The sequence below is a fragment of the Pomacea canaliculata genome, linkage group LG7, assembly GCF_003073045.1.
Source record: "Pomacea canaliculata isolate SZHN2017 linkage group LG7, ASM307304v1, whole genome shotgun sequence".
NCBI classification, from domain to species: domain Eukaryota; kingdom Metazoa; phylum Mollusca; class Gastropoda; order Architaenioglossa; family Ampullariidae; genus Pomacea; species Pomacea canaliculata.
In genome coordinates, this window is record NC_037596.1 from 29,615,379 (window position 1) to 29,640,026 (window position 24,648).

The 24,648-nt window shown below is 36.0% G+C and overlaps 2 protein-coding genes and 1 long non-coding RNA gene across 3 annotated transcripts in view; all 3 read left to right on the forward strand.

The window, feature by feature from the left end:
* Positions 1-2,649, forward strand: part of LOC112567604 (cartilage matrix protein-like) — a 95,992-nt gene extending 93,343 nt beyond the window's left edge. The window contains exons 7-8 of the mRNA XM_025244299.1: positions 1,778-2,273; positions 2,601-2,649. Coding sequence (XP_025100084.1) covers positions 1,778-2,273; positions 2,601-2,649 — 545 coding nt within the window. The remainder of the gene's footprint in view (positions 1-1,777; positions 2,274-2,600) is intronic.
* A 6,276-nt stretch (positions 2,650-8,925) lies between these two features.
* Positions 8,926-12,104, forward strand: LOC112569413. The gene is made up of 3 exons (XR_003100416.1): positions 8,926-8,974; positions 9,543-9,715; positions 11,455-12,104. It is a non-coding gene; the product is annotated as an uncharacterized LOC112569413 (long non-coding RNA).
* A 2,404-nt stretch (positions 12,105-14,508) lies between these two features.
* On the forward strand, positions 14,509-21,724 carry LOC112569310. Its single transcript, XM_025247077.1, has 11 exons — positions 14,509-14,549; positions 15,761-15,908; positions 16,402-16,574; positions 17,109-17,262; positions 17,570-17,742; positions 18,073-18,360; positions 18,728-19,033; positions 19,413-19,724; positions 20,169-20,498; positions 21,082-21,189; positions 21,501-21,724. The coding sequence occupies exons 6-11, from the start codon at positions 18,291-18,293 to the stop codon at positions 21,671-21,673; spliced, it is 1,299 nt and encodes a 432-aa protein (XP_025102862.1). The 5' UTR covers positions 14,509-14,549; positions 15,761-15,908; positions 16,402-16,574; positions 17,109-17,262; positions 17,570-17,742; positions 18,073-18,290; the 3' UTR covers positions 21,674-21,724.
* Positions 21,725-24,648: the final 2,924 nt, after the last annotated feature.

Genomic DNA, 24,648 nt, shown 5'->3' on the forward strand with positions numbered 1-24,648 from the left:
CATGTTTTTCAACTATGATGTTCTCAACTAAAGGTACTTTTTCCAAGATTACAAATAAACAACCATCAATAAATTGTCTTGCTTTCAAAATTAAATTTTGAAAAAAGAGAACGTACTGTTACAAGATTGTGTCGAATGTAGTAGATGAAAGGGCACATAACTGGGCGGGTACTTGAGAAAAAAGGTACACATTTTTCTTTCTGGTTATTTAAAAAAAAATAGCTAAATAAATATAACTTTCTGATTTATATAGCCCAAGTGATTTCAATAAGAGAAACAAAAAACTCTTGCATTGAATTGGAAGGACCATAAGTAACAACAAAATTATTTTTAATGTAGTTTCAGACAAAGCAGGTGATGGGAGATTGCATCTTAGTGGAGGGCGGAAACCTCTTCGTCTTCAACTTTGATTTTCCACGTTTCTGTCGATTCTTTTTCAGTTTTATCATCTTAATCCTTTTCTCAAACACTTCTCATCTGTATATAAAACACATCTAATGTCACTTACTGTGCTGACGATCTTATCTACCACGAAAAGCATATAGTCAACTCGATACTATCATTCTCTCGATCATCCGTCCATCCCCCATCTCGCGGCACACACAGTCGTGACACTGTGACAAGGCAGAGTGTTATATAGACAGGGTTAAGAAGAACTGTATTTATTCTGTAAATTAAAAAAAAAAATTCAATCATAAGTTAAATAATGCAGATATTTGGACACACGTCTTGTTTCCATTCTCGAAGAACTGCTTTTGTTTTTAATTTACGGAAAGATAAATTATATCTTAAGCTCCACATGAAAAAAAAACCTAAGGCATCTAACAATGAACCGTCTAAACCAGAATATTTTACACATTGGTTATCAGAAAAATTTTTGAGCAGACGGAACAGGACAGATGATGTTTGTTCTCCTCATTTCTGATCTGTATGCAACATCGTTTTGCCGAAATTTAAACAGGAGAATGTCTAGCTCGACTTATACCAACATAATTTTTCACTCATCATTGTCATCTTATCTAGGTCTGTTGAAGACACTTTAAATATTATACTTGACTTACTATAATGCTCGGTATCGAGCAAACTTACTGATGAGACGGATCAGAATGACAAAGATGGTGATGGTGTCACAGTTTTTACTTATGATAGTTTCAAGTTTTCTTGCTCAAAAACAAAATGTGATGAACATAATTTTCATCATCTTGCTGCTAAAAGACAACTTATACAGCACGCTGACGTCATTCATCAAGGATGGATGGAAGGGGTTTGATCACAGGTTGCCGAGCAAGGAGGTCGATACTCCACAGACAGAAAACTAAATAATTTAAAATAATGTTGACATAAAACAAATAAAAAGAATCCAGTTAATTAGAGCACCAAAGGTCAATAAAAGGTCCTAAATTCACAACTAATACAGTATTTAACAAAAATTACAGAAAACTTTACAAGAGTTAAGAAACACTGGTGTCACTTCCATGAACACAGATCATCCTTTTTAGGGGGGAAAGTATGAAAGAGGACGGTAGAGCAAATAAGGTGGAGGTTTTATCTCTCCCTTCACTACTAACGGCGAACGTCCTCTCTTGCAAATAAATGATACAAATTGATGATGTTATGATGATGATGATGATGATGATGATGATGATGATGATGATGATGATGATGATGATGATGATGATGATGATTGACAAAAGATACAATACAATTAGTTTTGATCTGTCTAAAATGAAATAAACATGAAAAAAAAGGATCTGAAAATGATTTGTTTTGTTAACAGATTGCTACAGCGCAGTGGTAGACATAGTATTCATTCTTGACAGTTCAGCAAGCGTGTTCTCTACGGATTTCACTCGCATGCTGCATTTTACCCGTGATTTGGTCTTTAATCTAAACATCGATGGTGGCGATGCTCGAGTGGGAATCATCACTTACAGTCACACAACCAATGTAGAGTTCTACCTCAGCCAGTATCAAATCGAAACAGAATTACTTACTGCTATCGACGATATCACACACTCTCATGGTTTGATGACCAATACAGGAGAAGCTCTAAAAACGATGAGAGAAGAGATGTTCACGGCTGTTCACGGTGACCGACCGGAAGTCCCAAACGTCGCACTTCTAATCACCGACGGCAATTCCCAGCAAGGAGAGATCACAAAAATTCAGGCAAAGATAAGCAAGGAGGCGGGCATTCACATCTTTGCCATTGGCATTGGAAAAGTTCACCTCTCAGAACTAATTAACATCGCCAGCGGACACCTGAGGAGAATGTGTTTTCTTTCAGTGAATTTGAGGAGCTGCAGAACTCGAAAGATAGAATCTGCTCAACCCTTTCTAAGCGCACGTTATTAAAAAGTGAGTTTTAAGAGTTTTGTGTTTATTAAGTGTATATTATTTATATATATTTGACTTGAGACATTATGTATATGCAATCATCCTTAACTATATTGTTGAACAGATTATAGAACGACCATTAAGAACTTGTGGAAATGTGTTTTCAAAAAAAAAAAAATTAAGTTACATTTACATTGAAGGTGCAACTCCAGTTAATGTCGGTGATCTCTTTGGAAAATTATTTATGGTAATTCTAATTGCAGACTTCAGATTGACTACACCTATTTCTTTGCCATCACCCGGGACTGGTAAGACAATTTCATAACAGAAAAAGTATGGAAGTTTTATGTTGTTTATTTTTGATATTTCTTTGAAACCTCTTCACTTTTTGGTGACAGGGCTGTGCTTAAAAAGTGTTCGTTCTGTGTGTCTATTCTTTTAAGACGTGTTTACCTTGTTGAACATTCTAAGCAAAAATGTGTTTAGGTCTGTTGTGAAAGATGTTTGTGTTTCTTCAAAGTAGTAATTGTAATGATGATCGATAAATTAATCACATGATGAATATTTTAAGTAGTATTGTACGGGAAACATGTCTAAAGGAAAGCCACAGGTTTTGCAAAAAAATACCAAGCAGAAAAAAACACAGATACCAACCACAATGAATCAATCATACGCACTTATGGTGCATAATTTTTCTCTCTCGCTTATACATACATGCATATACAGACACTCACATACACTTCCGTTTTAAGATACAAGTTATATAGAGATACATTCTGTGGTACTAGAGAGCGATTAACAGGACATCTTTAGATAGCATAAAAAAAATCTAGTATTACTGATATTGTGCTATAAATATTACCGTAAATTTTGAATTATAAGCCTCGACTTTTTCCCTGATTTTTAACATTTTGATTGCTTTTTGATAAACTCTATGTTTAAGTGCTAATTGTTGATCTTGTTAAAATATTAACTATTCTCACTTTTAAATCAAAGCCGCATACAATCAAATCAAGTAGATCAGTTGCTTTAGCATACACCCTCAAAACGACGATGACGACGACGACAATGATGCAACTGTAATAGAAAAAACAATAATTTATACTTCTGTTCTAGTTGCACGTATGGTTCAAGGAAAAAAGACAGACCAGAAGTTGTCATCAGGACGATTAGAAATTGTTTACGATGGAATTTGGAAGACAGTGTGCAGAGAAAAATTTGGAAACAATGAAGCTCAGGTCGCCTGCAGGATGCTTGGATTTAACAGGTGAGTTATGTTGCCATTCGGTTTGATTGCAACCAGCCTTTGGAAGTTGTAGGCACCACATCTATGTCTGCTTAGTTAAGACATTTCTATCAATCATAATGGGATTTGGGCATCTTTATTTACATCGCGTACACTCTAATTAACAAAACATAGCTTTTAACAGATTATTTTGTGTACTACTAATTGAAACACGTTTATACATGATTTATATCTAGAAAAAAATTTATGAGGAAAGTAAATTGAACTTAATTAAATTAGATTAAATTGAATTTTATTCTAACCCATTTAAATGATGTTTGCTGGACATTATAGAAATACAAAAATATAACTATAAGATATTTGAATGTTACTTATCCTACTTAGTAAAACAGCTATTAAATTACATTTTTAAATGAGTGTAAATGTCGCGTGTTATTTGCTGGGGCGGCATATCCGGTCGTTTGATGTGACGGGGGAAGGGGCGGAGGCCCTGGTGGCATGGGAAGGGCGGAAGGTTCCCTCTCCCTTTGAGTTAGACCGGCACGTTTGTTTTGGAAGTCCGGGATCGGACCGGCAGTGAGATAGTAGAGCTTTGGTACGGGAAGGCGTTGCAGGGAGGCTGTGTGCTTTTTCCTGGGATGAGAAGTGTCCTCGCAGAGGTTTCTTTTCTCCGGCGTTTTCTGCGGGTGGCAGAGCTGGTATATCACGAGCCGAGTGAGTGAGTACAGAAAACTTCCTGTCGCCGTTGTCCAAGCTAGTGGCTGGCCGGCCGGTGTGCAAGTCTGCGAGGTCTTTGTATAGATGTGTATGGGGTGGGGACGGGCTTATGTGTTGAGTCTGTTTTATGGGGGATTTTTATTTGTGTTATAATGATGTGTGTTAAGCGTTCAAGATTGTATTAGGGGGCTTTTCTATGTAGATAGGGTTTTGTTTTTGTCGTAGCATACGACGTTATTTAGATAATGTTACCAGAGAGGCATAAGAGAGCGGCTTTGTGATTGTATATGTGTATGGCCAAAGACTGTGTCTTTCACGGGGATGGCTTTGTACAGGCTCCGAAGAACGTGCTGAAAAGTTTTGTGTCCACTGAGAAGTGATTGGCTTTGTTGCTCGCTTCGGGCGTGTGGAAGTCTGTGTGTGCGGCTGTGAGTGTGTGTGAGTGTGCGAGTCTTGCAGCGCCCGACGGTGGTACGCGACAGTAAATATATAGAGAGAATTGTCATATTAAGATTCTTATATCTAATTCTTCGAAAATGCAATCTGTTAACTCATTTATGCTTCAGCATAGCCCTTTAATGCTCCATTCCTTAAAGATAGTTGTGTTGATACTAGTTTTTGAGATTCACTATATTTAATGTTTTCGTTCCATCTTATTTAAATTTAAATAAAGTATTATAAAAACATGCTCATATCTTCATGTTTGTTGCTATGTCTAACAGCTCTAAAGCCATAGCTGTGAGTTCAATGTTCGAAGCGGGTTCAGATGCAATTTTGCCTTTTCACCTGAAGTGTAAAGGCAATGAAGCTAGCCTGATGCAGTGCCTTAAAATTAAATGTTCGGAATTTGACTGCACACATCTGGAGGATGTTGAAATCATCTGTAACGCTGGTAATATTAATCTCTGACATAACTTTTTTTCTGTCGTTGCATGGTTAGTCAACATTTAATCTCATTTGATAATGCATCTATAAAGTGTTGCTTACATCGGATAAGTACTGCTTAGTAATTACATATGTGACAGGTAAGCTGTATAATTTGTATGAGTACTTGTTGTTTAGATGGGAAAATGGTTTAATTGTGTAGTATTTGTGGTGATGAGTGAGTGCAAGACTACCACCTACTAAGTCTACCACAAAATGTTAAGATAACCAGCTAAAATCTTTCGCATAAGATAATTTTTCCCATTTCCCAATTATTCTCATGGCCATTGTCATAGAAATGGGTTTAGCTGACAGCAATATATGATTGTAGGACAGTCAGTTGGAAGTATTAAATGTGTTTAGATGATCGAAACACTAGGAACTGCACTTTTTGATTAGTAAAATCTGATTTATGAAAAATAATTACATACTTTGGTGAATACAAGTCTTTAAATATTAAGATAGTCGCTTGCTTCGAGATAGGTACATACTTTGCTTTCTGTGACACATTTATAGAAAGAATAGTGTCATGGCAAAATCCTAGTAATTTAGTCGTTTAATGCTTTTGTTGATATTTTTTTGTCTAATACTTTATACAAATGTATTCTTTACTAATCTTTCTTTTATAAATTTTCTGCAGGAATTCATTACAAGTAGGAAGTTTCTCTTTTTTTAAACTATGTGCTTATTTAATTAAATGCAAAATATTAAAGACTATAATTATTTTTATGTTTGCTAAGCTAGTTCTTTTCTAATTCAGCTGAGAAGATAAAATTTCGTTTAATGAACAAGAAGAAGAGTGTGGGCGGCTACAAATATATTTTAATGGGCATTGGAACACTGTCTGCGGAACGAGATTTGGGAAAACAGGCGCGAAGGTGGTCTGTGGATGTTAGGATTCAACAGGTAATTTGTGAAATATTTCTGTTTTTGATAATGTTTCATATAGCCATATTATTCATTTGGTTTTTTCAATTACAATAAGATGCATGTAAATGTAAATATTATTGGCCCTTAAAGTATGAGCAGCATGTAATACATCTTTAGGAAGATAGAGGACACAAAGAACTAATAATGTTGATTCCAGTGTGATGCATTATGAGATGGTTCACAACTAGGTACGGTTTATGATTGCCAGCTTAAATGAAATATAACAGAGCATATTGTTTAATGTGGCCAGAATAAAACTTTAACTTCTTCAAACACGTTCTTCAGAAGCAAAGTAATCTTAAGCCGTTTTCTATTAGTTATTTATTGAAAGTATTTTGTCATTTTCCTTTGTGTGTTGGATTCGTTCCTTTACTCTACATGATAAGAATAATTTGAGCTACAAAATGAATTTTATAACCTAAAGGCAATTGATGTCAGTCAGAGGAATCTTCCTTTTGTGATCAGAAAGTTGTCCGAAAGGTGTCCAGTTATTTATCAAGACAGAACAGATACTCCAAGAGAATTTGTTTTAAAATGCTCAGGCAAACGATATGGTATGACCATAATCAGGAGTAACAATCGCAGTCACCGAATAAACAACTTTTTGTTTCCTATGCATAACCACAGAAAATTTTCAGTAAAGTTTTGTTCATAGGTGTGGTGATGTAAGAATTCTATATATTGACATTCCCTACATTCACAGTATGTGCTTTCATAAAACTGTATGCGTGACTAAATATTTGTCGTGTAGCTCATTATTTTGTCTGAGTACATTTTTTTACTCATTTTTATAGCACGGAAGCAGCAGCAAAAATATATCGCAGGAGTTTAGGCAACAGTGTGAACATGTCTCTAAGCTGCCATGGAGAGGAAAGCAGTCTTGATGAGTGCATCGAGACAATTTACTACAACTACAGCTGTAAAGAAGAACTTGGTGTCATGTGCAGTTTGAGTAAGATTCTTTTTTTTATAGACTTTTTAAAACTTTTGTTTATATCTTTGACCGTTATACCACTGTAAAGGCATTGTCAAGATTCTTAACAAGGTTCTATATATACATATACTTTCAAGTGTTCGACTTCAACAAATTATGGTAGGAACTTGATTACCCTCAAAAACTACATTTTCTTAAATAAGGCTATGATATTTAATACCCCTGTTTATCGAAATCCGTAGATTTAAAGGCAATAAATGTTCTTCTGTGTGTAAGAGTGCACATATTTTACAATGCAATTAATGCTAGCCCTAAATAAGAAAAAACATATAGATTAATGTTCATAAACTATATTTACCGCAAAGAACTGTCATCATATTATTTCAAAGCATTTCTAATTTGTTTAAAAGATTTTTTCTCTCTTTTTCTCTTTTATCAGACGTTGAGCTAAAGCTCGATTGGCTGTCGTACATCAGAAGGCGGGCGATTAGAAATATTTTTCGAGGAGGACTGGAAAACCGTGTGTGGAGATGATTTTGGAACGAATGAAGCGCAGGTAGTCTGCAGGATCTCGGATCAGCAGGTAGGAATGGTCTCTACTTTTCATCCATACATTTTACTATTCATCATTTCGCATATATACGAGGCTTCATTTTGATAGATATTTGTGAAGATTCATTATGAGCTAGTGCAATGTTGTTGGCATCGACATTTGATAAAAACAGAATACTACTTTCATCCTAGCTGGTTTTTTATTAATCATTTCTCTTAATAAGGAATCCATAAGATGGTATTTGTTAAAAATAAATTTCGTTTAAAAGAGAGCCTGCAGGTGGTGAAGTGGAGAAGAAACACTTTTTTTCTAATCATGAGTCCCGCCGGTCAGATGTGACAAGCCTTCGGATTTTTACGGGTCAGTGTGAACATGAACATGCATTTTACATGACCATCTTTATTACATTTTGTTTGACAATAGCGATGATGCAGCAGTTGTACCTTCAGCTGTATACGGAAAAGGTACAGGTGGCACTCTGCCTATTTACTTCAAGTGTCAGGGAACAGAAAAGAACCTGAAAGAGTGCATCGATACGATGTATTTCAACCACAGATGCAGTCATTCAGAGGATCATGGCATCACATGCAACAACAGTAATAAACAAAATATTCTTCTTTTTAAATAGACATTTCATTTATCCATTGTTTTATTACATGCCGTGAAAGTGAATACAAATACCAGTGATGAGTACACATATGCTGAAGCATAACTTTCAATGTTGACGAAATCATTACATGACAAAATGTTTTAGAATTCTGACTACTTACATATAAAAAAATCACCTCAAGAATTTTACTCTTCTTAACTTTCTCCAAAAGCTAAATGCATAAAATATTTTTTTTGTCTCTCTTCCATAATTCACTCAGTAACATACATATATTTTTCTATAAAACATTAAAATAAATGTACACGCATGTATATATGATAGGTGTTTCGTTTCAAATATATGCTTCAAGCTCGTATTTATAACAGCTATAACCTCTGATATTAAATTGTGAGTTATTCCTTTTTGTTTTTTTTTACCGGATCGTTCTTTGTGTTTCGATTGTAGCAAAACGTATTTTTATACATTCTATCCCCTCTCCTGATCCATTAAAAATTATCATAATATTCTACCATTTGCAGACTTACACACTAAAGCTAACTTTGATTTGTCGTTTTTTCCCATGCACTCAATCAGAGATACAGCTTAAAGCACGTTTGATGAGTGGAACGGCACCATGGAATGCCGATTAGAAATCCTGTTCCATGGAATCTGGAGCACAGTTTTGCGACACTGGTTTGGAAATGAAGAGGCGATTGTGGCCTGTAAAATGCTTGGGTTTAACAGGTGGGACACTCAAAGTTTTAAATTAGCATTTCTTTTACATTTTGAATTGTAATCTAGATATTAAATTGCTATTGTATTCTTATTTTCATTGCGCCCCAAGTAGATCATAGTAGATAATAGGGCTGCAACCACACCTCGCCACAGGACCAGGTTCTGGGCATCCCTTTGCAGTATGGACCATGTCATGCCAGCAGTCTCTGCCTCTCTGTGGACTGATCGTCTCCACGTCTGTCTGGGTCTCCCAACCTTGCGCCTCCAACTGTGGGTTCCAGCCCAGAGCTTGTCTTGTTATATTGTCGGCTGGCTTTCGTAGAGTGTGGCCAATCCAGCCCCACTTCCACTTCTTGTCTAATGAAACTGTTTGATGAAACAAACGTAGATCTTTGTCACTTGTCATTTTATTAATAGATTGAATTCCTACCTTTCACATGTTATTATAAATCTTATAAATACCACCATTTACGAACGCTTAACTTTTAGAATGTTTCAAGACTCTTTTGTTCAGTAAAATATATAATAAAAAAGTACGCACATATTATATGCAAACATTCATTTCTTATTTATTCAGCTCTCAAGTGGTTGTAGTGAAGTCAAATTTTTATGAGAAAGGCTCGGGTAGCATTCTGCTTGACAACGTAGACTGCCAGGGGAATGAGTCCAGACTAGAGCAATGTGAACATTCCACATATTACAACACCAGATGCCAGCATGATAACGACGTTGGTATCATATGCTTAATAAGTAAGAACATATTTCTACAGTACATTCTTGTTACATAATTTTTATTTTGTCTAGTTACTATGTACTAGATAACGTGTGAAAACATATTTCTTTAAGCAGACCAAAACACTGTTCACCTTACAAAACACTTGTTAACAACACACACACACTGACCTCTTTTATTCTCTCCGTAACTGAAGTTCCCGATTTTCGGAAATAATTTTTGTCGTCAACAAAAGCAACAAAGTGACAAAAAGAACTAAAGGCTTTACAGGAGGAATTGCACAGTCGCCTCATGTGAAAACCAAAGTAGGGGAGGCAAGCACGATTTTCATGCCTCTTGTCAGCAGCTTTCAGGCGAGTATATTACATTTTTATTCTATGTATATAGATTATTAGCAGTAGGAATTTTGTAAAATCCGCGAAATTAATTGTGGATACAATAGACATGAAGTAGAAAATAAAAGTGATAGGTACTGTCACGTGTTTATGTACAAAGATAGTGCGCCGGAGATATTTCCAAAAACGTTATTTTAAATGTGTGTTGATATCTAGCAAAAATGTATTTAAAAGGAAAAGTAGCAAACAGCCTTTGTTTAAAAATTGCATTTTACTAATTTATAAATATCTATATATTATATTAGTATGTATTTAAGTTGTAATGGATTGCAGATAAATCGAGTGATCAGGCAAATGAGTCTAACTCAGCTTTCCATTTAATAAATTGTTATTTCAGGCTTTCATAGTAAAATTCCCACTTTACATTTTTTCAGAAACGATGGCTCTGGAGGCTGGAGTAGAAAAAAAAAAAAAATAGAGCTGAACCTGTAAAAACATCAAGCCCAGAACGTTTATATTCTGACATTACCTTCTTCACACGGTTGTTTAAAGCAAAGTAACCTAGGCGCATTCCTGCTTCAAGATGCATCTGTATCCTTTTTGGAGATGTCGTCATGTTATCAACTATTCTGCTTTTTTTTTCAGGAAAAATATACATTAAACACTGCTGATTTAAACAAATCTGTCCCTTTGTTCTTTCTTAATGAAAGTAAAATCAGGAAAAGTAAACTCATCTGATTTTAACAGCTTACTCATCTCTTTACATTGTCTATTTTATTTCTAGTTGGATTAATTACAAGCAGCATTCCGAGAGTCTTGTTAAAAGTGTGTAGTTAAATTAAATAAATGTCACTTTACTAGTTACCTTTTAAGTAGGTATAAAACTTCACATTGATTGTTGTAAAACATAAAATTAAAAAATTAAAAGATAATTTTTTTTTCTAAAGGTCTATTACGGAATGGTTACCAAATACATCTCACCAAAGAGCAAATAAATGTTGTAACCAATTAACGAAGCTACTCTGCCAACGCCTGTCAGATTTTGGCAGGTCAGCGGTCTGTGACGCCGACTCGATAATTATAATGAATGTCCTGTCCTGATCTTTTTTTTTCTTAATTGCCTACTTTCACTTCAGCGACACTGTGGTGTCCTAGGCCCGCACCCGCGCACAGTCCACTTCCACGCTGCGGGCCTACAGGACCGTCGTGATTTTATTTATTTATTTATTTTTATTTATTTATTTATTTATTTTTTTTTTGCGTTTATAGCGCATTTTTTTAGTAAAGAAATCGCTTAGTTACGATAGTTTGGGCATTTCTGAACACAGTTACTTCCCTTGTAAAGGGAGGGTACTCTGTCTTGACTGAACTATCGTCAATTTTCCAGAGTAACCTTTCTTTTTTCTTGAAAAAATTTTCAGAATTCTGGCATCAGTTCTAGTACCACAGCAATTAGATCGAGAAGACGTCTACACGAACACACTGGGGCTTTCGACAACGAAGACACCGTAGTGAGGCACACAAAGACAACCCAAAACACGATGAGAAAGACACTCATGATGGAGCAGTAATTGTTATTTGCCATAATTGTTTTCCCTTTAGAGTTCTTTTGAATGTAGCTTTGTATTTAACCCTGTTCATCTGTGTGGTTGTAGAGTTAGAAAACGCCTTCAGATATACCACGAAACAATGTCCTTTCTTGCCTTTTGACTATAATCCTTGTAACAAGGAAAATTTGTAGACTTTCATATAATCATACAAAGGCAACTTAACGGTAGAACGTTAACTACACCATGTTAGCATTAGCTTGATATTATAATGATATATGACATAGAAATACAGGGGTCAAAGGTTGACAAATGTACTCCAAACTTTCAACCTACAATACAACAACAGTCATACTATGGATATGATTGGATCCCTAGTGGCCACCAAAATGTTCTTCTGGCAGCAATACAACAGTGAACGATTGATTTGACAATGTGATGCGTCTGAACACTTTAAGGCCGTCTTTTAGTGTACTCTGGAGGTTGATATTGCAATTGATACAGAAATAAAATGTTGTTTGTATCAAGAAGTTTCATCAGTATTTATTTTGATAGAATGTGTTCATTACTTTTTGTTTCAAGCCTTTTAAATTTTCTTAATATCTAAACATGTAATGCAAGATGTAGCGACGACTTATGTCAATGTCTTTTGCCTAAGATAGACTGAAGAATATTAGGCAATGAGATCAGAGAGAGAGAGAGAGAAAGGAGAGTGAGAATAAGGCAATGGTTTAGGTAAATTGAAAATGTCCGGAAGGACAGTCATTAACGCATCAGAACTTATTGTTTAAAATGCCTGGTTTTCTAGAGTCGGCAACAGTGACAGAAAAAAAAACCACAAAACAGTATTTCGGAAATTTTGTAATATCCGCTAGACGACGGTCACTGAAGGTATAGTACAATGTGAAGTCGGAAATACACGACATTCAAATAATCAAAATCAAGTATTGGTTAAAGAAAGTCACAAGTCACAAATGTCCTTTTTCCTCTCTAACTACCGGACTTTCCCACAGAAGGTTTTACTCTGTCCCAGGCTTTCCTACAGCAGGTAAAATTAAATACCTTTCCAGCTGCTTTCTATAGGATTTTGTTTCACACTTCTAGTTTGCTGTTACTTTTGAATAATTTCATCGATTTTAAGACTGTCTTCTGTTCATTCATTTAGACAAAATCTTTTACTCCCCTTTCTTTGCTTAATATAATATAAAATAGTGTCAAAGATTTGTAATAAAAAAATATATGTCTTAGATCTTCGTTAGGTTTCACTCAAAACATACAAGGAGGGACGCCATTGGTCATTCACACATCAACCAATCAAATTTGTGAAAATAATTTAAGTTTCTACACGAGCCATAGTCAGAACTGAAGTCTGCATCAACATCTGCCAATATTTGAGCAACCGTTCAGTCATCTCTCTACAACAAGCCGGTGGGCAACTGTCGGTAAAACCTGTTTGCAATCACAGCGGAATTATTCCTTCATGTGACCTGTGCTTGCGCCTTGCTTGTGGCAAATGCTTGGCCATAACCTGTGTTGCCAGGATATGGCTAAGTAATAAAGAACGTTAATAAGTGCTAGAGGTACTGTGTTACGTCTTTGTATATGTGATGCTATTCTTTCTGCGTCAATGGACGCTTCTCGCCTTGTGGTGCTGAACGTTTAGTCAGCTCAGTTCATTGTTACAACATGCTGCCTATAGGGCTGAGAGGTCCGTCAGAGCATCCCCTTGAACTTTGCACTGTAGTCATGGCTGCTCTCATGTAAAGAAACTCCACGATCATCATCATCATCGCTATTAAATGAAGAGCACATTTCCTTTCTAGCATCATAAAATGAGCTTTGACAAAAGCAACCGGCCTAATATTATGTCCGTCACACACACACACACACGCACGCAGACACACACACATTGAAACAGCGGAACAGTGTCCTGATAGAAAATTATGGACAGACGAGACCTTGTGCAGAGAAGTGTGATGTGAACAGAAAAAGCTAGTGCATCAGCACTACATGGTGAGTGTATTGAAGCTTTTCCCTTGCCATTATGACTAAAATAAGAACACAATTAAAGTCAAAGTACGTGTTTGCCTTACTGTAACAATGGTTACTCTATGTCCTTACAAAGCATCCTTAAGTTCTAGTGATAACGATACGTTGTCCCTACGTAAATTTTAATATCGCAACTACTAGGTACTCCATTATACCGAAAAATCTTTACGTTTAACAAATTATTTTGTTAGTCTTGTGAACGTTTGCTGTAAATACATCGGTGTGGATGAAAATTAGTAGCAATGACTGTAAAAGCACAGCGGTTGTCATATAGATAACTGTGTACTGAATAATAGTTGTAAACGCATCTGAATAATCGTTTTGATTGATTATTTGAAGTATACATTGACATTAGCTCCAGTGAACATTTCACATCCTCTTATCTTCCGAGCAGCAAGAAATGTTCACGCGTGTTTCGTTACTGTCCCCGCGTGCTTATGATTAGTGCGATGGACTTTCCAAATTATTTAAAAATAACTCACTCTGCAGCATAAAAATTAATTGCTTAATTGCTGCTACAATACTTAATTTTGAGGCTAGCCATGGTCTATTCATTCGCTAACTTCAGCCGACAAATTGAGATGTAGATTTTTCAATATCTTGTAGCTGAGAATAGTAGAATACTAACTGGAAGAAAAAACCGGGACAGTGTCAGGCGGCGTGTATGGGACTAATATATAATGACTAAAAGCAGAATGTCAGATGTGTTACACCGTTTGAACTCTGGTCAGTGCAGCATAAAAATTCCTTGCGACTTACCTTGCATTGACGGAGACCAGGACCACAGCCACTGCAGACTTTGTGTTTGATGTCCTGCCAGCCTGTCTGACGTTCCTGTCAGTCTATCGCATCAGATATCATCATGTACAGTACTCATCACGCATCTTGTCTCATATGTTGTCTCTTGGTTCAACGATCGGGTAAGTAAAAAATACAATTTGCTACATGATGTACCTCTTCGTGTGTCTGCAATTTATCAATTAAATTTTGTATTATGTACAGTTTTCTTTTACTAATCTGGGTTTTAAAATATTGATAGGAGTGTTACAAAAAAGTGTAATAAGTATCAGGCAGCTGAAACCAACCAAATCGTTTACATACATTGCTGTTCTATAAACCTATTGAGTTTTTTAAAAAAATTCTTAAAAGGAATATTGAAGGAATATATATGACACGTCATTTGATTCTGGGAAGGCTGGAGACAAGGGGACATTACTGCATTAATTTCAAACGTAAAAAATGTTTGCATAAAACTAAGTTTGGTGCAATTGCAATTTTATTAGCAAAAACAAAAATAAAAAGGTCTCCATAATGGTAATAGTCTGTTGAAGTCAACACGAGAACTATAACTATGCTGAAAATTGTTATTACTAAATTATATGTTAAAACGAGTTCTTGGGTACTAGAAAGTCAAAAAGTACACATAGTCAAATAAGTTTGTCAGTTTTGCTCCCTGACTCTTTGCCTACTTTCCTGATACATATTTTTTATACTGAAAGAATAAGAAATAAGTACATTTAATCATACACAAAGTGTATATATATATATACAATGCACATACACACTCAAGGTAAATGCTGCACGAAATCGTTTTGCTGGAACTATAATCTTGCAAAACATTAAACCATTTCTTTCACTCATCACAGATATTGTTCGCGAGACAATTGAATGTGCTGTTGTTATTTCAAATCCTTGCCTTTACCAAGTCAAGTGTATTTTCCGGATAAAAACTAAAACCTGAAAGTGGCGAGAGGAGTGTCTAGTGTTTATCGCTGTTTCCACACACACTCACACTTTCTCATACACTCATTTACTCAGACACATGATCAGTCCAAATACATCCAAATGATGTCCTGTGAAATGGCAATGGCCAGCTTATAACTGTATGATGAGCAAAAAGTCAATTACTGAACAAGAAAGTGCTTTTAATCTATAATAATGTTGTTTATAATCATTTTCTAAGCTTAACAATTTTGTTCCAAGCTAAGGCTAAAGTCTCTAGTTCTGCTTAATTATCAACCAAAATAATTTTACTGTGAATAGACGTAAATTGACATGTGGATGAATGTTATAATTAAGAAATACATAAAAGACGATGTTTCCTTACAAAGTTAAATCTTTATTTTTCCAGCGAGCCAGCAGACCGTGCGGTTGGCTAACGGGACCTGGTGGGCGGGACGCCTTGAGATATTCCATCAAGGGCAATGGAGTAGAGTGTGTGATCGTATGTTTGGTAAACAGAACGCTCAGGTGGCCTGTAGGATGCTGGGATTTGACAGGTTTGTAATAGTTGTTCAAACTCCTGTGTATTACTTCCATAACGAAATTGTCAGTAATTTGGATTTTTCAAAGATAATTCATGTTGTCTTTATCTTGGAAAAAACTTATGAAACCCTAGATTAATTCGTTTATTAGAACATTGTGTAACCCAAGTTGGGAAAACAAGTAACATTTGAAGAACGATCTTAGCCGGTAACCTGCTTTCTGTTTGATTCTTTTGCTTGTTTGTTAATTTTCTTGGTTTTTTTTTTCTTAATTTGATTTTATTATTGTTAATAAACTTTTGCGAAGCATTCAAACTTTTGAATGATAATTATTTAAGTACGAAAATGGAGCAGTTCGTAATTTGCACATTTTATTTTCTTATCATTTGCAACCTTAATCTTCCAACTTTTGCAGTTTTGATTTATTTGTTTCCTGTTAAGTTTCCATGTGTGTTTTATATCTCAACCCGTGGCATCAATTTGCGCATTGTGGTGGAATATATTTCAGTCCTGAAGCTCTAGTTGTCAGTTCTGCGATGTACGGGGAAGGTTCAAGCAAGATTGCACCATTCAACTACACGTGTCGGGGTACTGAAGCCAGTCTGACAGGTTGTAAATACACGTGGCACAATGACGACTTCTGCATCGAAAGAAAATTTGTCGGTGTTGCCTGCGTTGTCTGTGAGGACTGTTTTAGTTGTATTTATAACACTTTATGCAGAATTTACAGTTTTCTATCTAGTTTCCCTCCTATTAAAATATTAAATGTGCATCCCATGACAATTGTGCACATTGTTGGACAATACGATCAAGCACAGCTTTATAACAACAAATTTAACTAAAAAACAAACACTAAGTGATCAAGAGGTAAGTGAGAGATATCGAAGTCCAATTTGTGCTTCATAGCGAAAATAACAGTCTACTTGACCAGTAACCATTACATAATCTAAGATAAGCTTCCAGTGTGTCTCACATTCATATTGTGTATTGTATTGCTTACAGTAAAGCTCATTTACTATAATTTACCAATTGTAGGTTTAAACGCTATATTTTTTCTCAGCATGAAAACATAAATAATATGGAACGGTAAGATAAGAATTATCTAAAAAATAGACAGAGGCACATAAAAGGGTTATGAACTAACCACGTTTATTGTGATTCTAGTCAGTACAAGAAAACTGTAATTTTGCATATTTCTTTTTTTTTTTTTTACAGTATCTACTCAGCTTCGTCTAGCGGGTACTCGGCGCACAAGACAGGATATGGGTCGTGTGGAAATATTATTTGGGGCTGCATGGACTACTCCTTGTGTCAGTAGCTTCAGCAGTAGCCTTGCTAAGGTCATCTGCAGACAGATGAATTATCCCTCGTAAGCTGGTTTCTAGCAGTGAGTAAATGAGCAAATAAGCAAATAAACAGCCAACTACTTTTTGCATGTCTTGGTGTCGTCCGTCATTGACATAGCTCCAGAAGACTGTCTTTAGTAAAGTGTCATGTCCAGTCTTCTCCGTTTGACAATAGCTTGGTACGACAAAGACCTCTGTCTTTACATCTCATGTGATGCAGATATTTCAAAATCAGAAGTAAGCTGTCTTGAACATGACATTATTTCTGTAATGTTTATATTCACAGAAATCTAGTTCTTTTAGTGACCTTCGTCCTTTCTGTTATCTTAGACAAGCAGCAACTGCTGTGGAGCCATCATCCTTTGGACCGAGGACAGGACGTTTCCTTGTCGCTGGTATTGTGTGCACGGGCATGGAGTCCAATATACTAAACTGTATCCGGACATTTACTGGCTTCAGTGAAACCTGCTCTTCATCTGAGCTTGGCGTAATCTGCAGTGATTGTAAATTTATTTTAAATACATTTGCTGTTGTGTATCGTATAACGCTAAAGAAAGTAATATTGAAGTGAGAAATTGTATTGTTTTCTTTTTGTGGGAATGTTGTCTTTCAATGAATCTATGTATGTATCTAATGTATGATTGTGCAACAGTATATCATACAACCCTTTTGCTTCTTAATCTTGTTAATCGATGTCATGTCTCTAAGTATTGTTATGCATATTGCACACTTATTCGATGAAATTGTTAACCAGTAAAGCATGTCTTCATGCAAAGCTAAACACTTACCACATGGGTAGCACAGCACACTAGGTTTTGTGTCTTTTATGTCAGCAAGCCCCTCTCCTTTCATCGTTGTGGAGACAAGCTCTACCAGCACTGCCTACCCAATGATGGAGGGAACCAATGTTACACTGAAATGCGTCTCCTCACAGCGAGGTCTGTCACATCTGAACTTCTCTTGGCCAGAGACTGCAGGTGGCCGTCCTTCTGGTTAATACCTCATCTTTGACAAGCTGACAAGATCACACAATGGAGGCAGAGTGAGGTGTATGGCCAGCTATGGACAGCCTCCTAGAACTCAAATTGCTACGAGTGACACATTGGCAATGGATGTTTATTGTAAGATTGCAAAGACGCAAACTAATTCGTTTATATTTACTTTTAAAGTAAGAACTTTTGATAAATAATTGTCATTGTAGATTTAAACAGAGATAGAACAAAGAACAGGCACTAAAACTGACAGATGTACAATGGTAATAATGACCTATTAATGAAAAATTTACAATGAAGCAGGATTAGAGCAAATGGAATACGAATACGGAGAGAGTATCAACTGTACATTCTCTTTTTGCGCACAGAATTGTTTTCTGTTTGTCTCATTATTGGACAATGCATAAAATATAATAAATGCAGTACATTGGAATACAATACGATTGTAATGAATATGCCCTCCCTTTCGATTGCTTTCACATATCTGCGATTTCAGATCGGCCTGTGATTAGAATAAAATGGGAAGGAAACACGTGTGAACCTCTGGACTCCAGTCCAAGTCGCTGTGTTTTCAGTCAAGACCAGCAAGTCATTCTTTACTGTGAGGCTGACAGCAACCCTCCTCCTGCTTCTGTAAGATGGTCTGGACAGGTTGAGAGTGCAACTGGACAGCTGTACATACCTTCTGCACAGAGGAGCTGGCACAATGGTCGATACTTCTGTACTGTGTCCTCTAAACCAGTGTCCAGTGATGGCCGTCAGACACTAAGCTCAACACACAGCTTCAGTGTTATTGTTAAATGTAATTGTTATTTTTTAAAATATTATAAGTATAACAATGATTCGACTTTAAATTTGAAGATATTTAAACTGCTTACATGAATTAAAACTTTTAGTTAAAAAAATTCTTATCCCTGTGTAAGAAAACTTAATTTACCTACCTTCTTTATATATAAATATACAATTACTTTGAATATAACATAAAGCTAAAAAACCCATTATCTCAGTATGTTTACCCTACACATAAATCTGTAGTATAACAGCAAATTATTAAACGATTTCTTCTACTGGCAGACCGTAATTATTTTGTACCAAATACAGTATTCTCCTCAGAAAAAAAATGTATCAAACAACATATACTTTGATTTATATACGAGTTATTTGTATTTCTGTGAGTCTAGACCCATCTCGAGTACTGAATTTTCAAGTGAATGCTGGGATGAGAAGGGTTGTGACTGTTCCTGAACACTTCCCAGTGTACATGCGGTGTGAAGCTGAGGGGAGACCATCACCTCACATGACGATTGTCCGTGACACTGTGGACAAGCGAGAGGTCGCCAGCAGGCCTCGAGGTGCAGTTGAGTTTTCTGACCAAAGAAATGTGTTAACATATGACTTGACTGCCGCACCTTGCGAGGCTTCAGGTGACTACAGGTGTGAGGTGGACAACGGAGTTGGAAAAGATATTCAGAACATCAGGATTTATGTTATGTGTAAGTATATCTGCAGGCATGAGCTACCTGCTAAAACAGTTCTTTTATGGCACTATTACGTGTAAACAATTATGGATCAATTTTTATGAAGAAAATATTGTTATGGTAGTACAGATCACGGGTGTATACTTTGCCCTTTTCTTAAACACACTAAAAGGATTGTAATTCATTTATGCTGCAAACTCTATAAGTTACTTAGATATGATTGTAAATACCAAGTTGTTCCATGGAGAATACAAAAAGAGATGTCCTGCTGTAAGACGTGTATACTGAAATTATTTGTTTTATAATATGTCAGATTTCAAGCTTAATTTGTTGTTAAATATCTCATTCGATTTTACTTGCGTTATAAGAGTATAAAGTGTGCGAGGTGGGTGAGAAGGTTTATACTTTGTTTTGTTGTTTACACTGGAGATTTTTTTTAATTATCGTCCTTTCGTATAGGTGCTCCCAGGAGAAGCAGCACCGAAGAACAATCTTCAATCCTTAATATTGCCATAAACGAAGGCCTTTTCAGTGTTCAGCTGACAGCATACCCAACACCGACAGTCAAAAACACTCTCTACCTTGGGCAGTACAATGACAACAGCACCGAAGGGACACCAGTGTGGAATAAGTTTTATGTCGCGTGTGAGGCGAACAGTTCTCTTCCCGCCTCAGTCATCTGCAACATCACGACCATCAACATGACAAACGCTGACGAAGGGTTCTTTAAAGTAATTTTCAGCAATCAGCTTGGGGAGCTGCCTCTTATACTTCTAGTCCGGCGAGATGGTAAGCTTAACAAATAAAACATTTTGTAGATGGTATTGGTTGACAACTGTTGGCTTGATTGCTGCTAACTCTGTTTATTTCTGATTAAAGGTTTGACTAAAACCTGGATAGCAGGTGCAGTATCAATATACATTGAATATATTTTCAAGTAACTACTGTCAAATACAATCTGTGGATGAAAGATCTTGCCAACCTTTGTCTCTTAACTAACATAGTGGCATGTTCGTTCCAAGTATTAATGTTAAAAAATGATATTTCTTATACAATATTTCACAGAAGAAAACTGACCAATTATTTGCTAAAGAAAACTGACTTTCGTTAATTAATCACACGATATTGAGTTGCAGAAGAGCTGCAAGGGCAGAATCACCAAGATAAATTGTTTTTCACAGATATCACGTTAAATAACTTTAGTAAACAATTATAGTATTATTATTTTTTTTTATTTATTTAGCAGAAGTTATGATCATGTGCAGAAATAACGTTTAAAATTATATAAAAAATTACAATCAGAAATTATAGGTGCTACTTGTATCAAGATTTCAACTACAAATAAAGACATTTTTTCATGTTTGTTTGTTAGAGGACCGTGGCGTCAACTTAAATGACATCCTTGGTTCAGCCTTGGGAAGCGCTTGTGTACTTATTGTGGCCATTATTCTGGCAGTCTTCATAGCCAAGCATTGCAAAGGCATGGTTTTAATTTATCGTATGCATTCTAATTGTAGATTCATTCTCATTTGTGAAAAAAATTGCCAAGACTTATTTACAGATGCTACATGATAATACATCGTTCTGGCTATATGTGGCATAAAACCATGCGAGAAGAAAAAAAGAATAACCAGCTCTGTATGACAGAAATGACATTTCACTGACAGAAGCATTTACGATCTGCAATTCAGGTTCAATTTATCGCTGCTCCTACATTCAAAGAAATGAATACAAGTTTGACACCAAGGGTGACGATGCGTTCTAATCAAAGTATTCTTTATCTGATTCAAGGTAAGAAGTGTCTGACCAGACATGGAGACCCAAATACAAGGCAGAATCTGGAAAGAGAAGTTTCTCTGGAGGACATACAATTTAGAGGCGCAACAAATGATTATCATCGAGAGACATGTAGAAGTGATGCAATGAGCATGTCTCAAACAGAAGACATCATGACAGGCAAGTAGACAAAATTAACAGAATGAAAGACGAGTAGACAGAATATTCAGTCTCTGAAAACTTCCATATATATATATACAATAATAATTCCTGAAATCCATAGAAACAGATGTATGTTTATACCGATCTGTAATATATTGGTATTTTTAGCTGCTATTGCTATAAAGTGTTATTTAAGGATGAATATATTGTACAATAGAATAAAGAAGGTTTTCGCAAAATCTTAAGCTTAAACAATAATTTATTAAAAGTACTTTACACACAGGGAGGACGTCCGTTGTCCATATGTGACTGTGTAGGAGGGGGGATAGAATGTGGGAGTCTGAGGAGGAGAGAAAGTTTCGGGTAGGAGTGTGGACAGACACGATTTCTGTAAGGTAGTTGGGGGGCGAGCCTTCATTTAATCCAAGTAGTGTTAAAACTTAGAGAAAGACACAAAAGCATTAACTATATTTATTGTATTGTTACAACATATAAAGGTGGGTAATTTCCAAAACTTTGATTAATGATTGCTGTTTACCGATACACAATGTTCTGTATATAATATGTATAATTTAATTCAATATTACATACGGTCACAATACTACGACACATGTTCAGTTATGTAGTCTAAAACATTTTGCACCAAATTTATTTTATAAATGTGATTAAAATGTCTTTCATTACACTCATGTGTGTTTAATGCATACCACTACTTTTTCAGAGAAAAAAATACAAAGATTTACTTTCTTAATCGTTATGCTTCGTACTGGTTTGTTTTCTTCTATGCTTATTTCGAGTTATAGGAATTAGCCTGCAAGTATGAGCACTGACTGTAGCCGTTAACGTTCAATAACGGTAATAAACGGTAATATTCTATATAAAGACATTCCTAAGGGAGAGGAACATGACGAGAGGAGTCAAAGTTCGTGTTATTCTCCATTCCTTACCCTGCAAAGGAAGCTGCGGAGGCGTAGTCATCTAGCTAATCATCAAGTTAACAATACAGTTAAGCATCCACCGATTTGTCCAGCTGTCTCCTCAGAGGTTTATTCAGCGATCTTCTTAGCGATCTCTAATCATCTTTAACAATCCGCTATCGTTTGCGAGCATCCAAATAATATGCACACAGATCAGGTGAGGGACTCACTCAGAGAGAAGATGAGCGCCTCTACATGTATAAGACCAGAGAAATGACTGGCAGACAAGTAACTTAATACCTGAAAAGACAGAGTAACAGGGACCACGCTCCTGATTATCACATTCAAGTGACTGAGAAGGAATAAAGGAATAACACTATTAGAGCTGTCTGTAGGAGGTTACCATGCACAACTGTTAGTTTTCTTAAAACTCAACATGCAGCTCATCAATCGTTCAAAGGTTATGGTAGAACAGGAAAAACATTCTTAACTTTTTAATTATAATAACATCCGAATTGATATTTTACAATAATCTAAGACTGAAGTATTTGCTGTCGTAGATTTATCGAAGATAAATAAAAGCCACTCGCAATCTTCTTCAATATTTTGTAGTGTGTACTGTGATACGTCCCTTGGTATACGACGATGTAATTTCTTGCTGAAATGATGAAAAGGTGTTGAACAGGTACTCAGGTCAATGCTACTTGTTGTCTTTGCACGATAGGGCTGGGGTCATTAGTCCTGAGACAATAATATTAGAAGATTGATTTGATCACAGGAACACTTGTAGGATAAACACTACAGAATTTAAATTAACGTTGTGGGTCATTGCTTAATCTATTATAGATACCCCACAACCCCACCAAGATAATTTGAAAATAAAGATCATTAAAATTCTAACGTGTTTTCTGGCTGTGATGATTTCCAATCAATATAGGTTTTCTGAGTTATTCGTACTGTGAATGGAAACATCATCGTTTTCGTTAAAAGGGCCTCTGTAATTACACCATGAGAGATTGGGGTTGTCCTACGAATTTTATGTGAGCCCCATAAACACCAGCCGGAACATTGTCGTTATAAGGGTGCTATGTGTTCGTTAATATGTAATTTATTTCCTTTCTATTTAATAGAAAACAGTCATGACTGTTCATGGTCCTATGTGAAAACAATATATGACTTGTATTAATCCTCATCACATACATGTCATTGATGTCAACACCACAGTTTTTGAAAGTTTCCTACAAAAAGTTCTTTAAAAGTAAACAAAAATGAAAGTGTCAACACACAACTCAACAATCACCAGAAACTCAGTAAAAAGGACGTCAGCCCCTGTCATCTCACTGAAAATATCGACACGAAAAATGAAAGAAACAACTCTATCAGCCAAGTGAATAATGAAACCTATGACGACATTAGAATTCTCAGCTGAATTCTCAGAAATGTTGGTGAAGTTTTATTCAAACTAGATATCCGGGAATTAGTTAAATACATATAGTAGTTTGATGTGCTATGCATAACTGACAGTATATTGATACCGTTCAATCTGTTTAATGTTTTAGATTACTTCTGTGCATCCAACGACCTGTATAAGGAAGAGATATTGCTGTCTTTGAAAGTCGAAAATAGTGTAGTCAGACCATCTGCCAGTCACACTGACAGTGAGCACGACACGAACAGACCGCGAGAAACCACGTGGAAATGGAAAATAGACGGAAAAGTAGTGTGGCACGCAGACAATCTTTTTTTAAGCAGCACTGAACACGGGAAAAGCCAGAGATAAACTTGCAAATGCGTCCTCAGAAATAGAACAAAATGTGAATAAAGCGGTTGGTCTGTTCGTGAACTGCCTACAGTAAGCGGCGACGTGTAGGAGGGAGGGGGGGGGGATTGGTGTTTTACGCTGTGTCAGCAGCTAAGGCTATATTACGGCAGGCAGCCAGCCCTGTAAACAGATGTCACGTGCAGAGAAAGATCAGCGTGCCCGAGACGAGAAATGAACGAGAAATAAACATTAAGTTTTATGGTATATATTTATTATGACACCAGGGAATGTATTAAATATACCACTGGAATGTCTGTCCCAA

Bases quoted from the DNA above. Each gene is read 5' to 3' on its own strand.
- LOC112569310 (XM_025247077.1), top strand. From the start codon at position 18,291: ATGGCCAGCTATGGACAGCCTCCTAGAACTCAAATTGCTACGAGTGAC. The intron at 18,361-18,727 runs GTAAGATTGCAA...CTGCGATTTCAG, and splicing joins ATTGGCAATGGATGTTTATT to ATCGGCCTGTGATTAGAATA. The intron at 21,190-21,500 runs GCATGGTTTTAA...ATCTGATTCAAG, and splicing joins CATAGCCAAGCATTGCAAAG to GTAAGAAGTGTCTGACCAGA.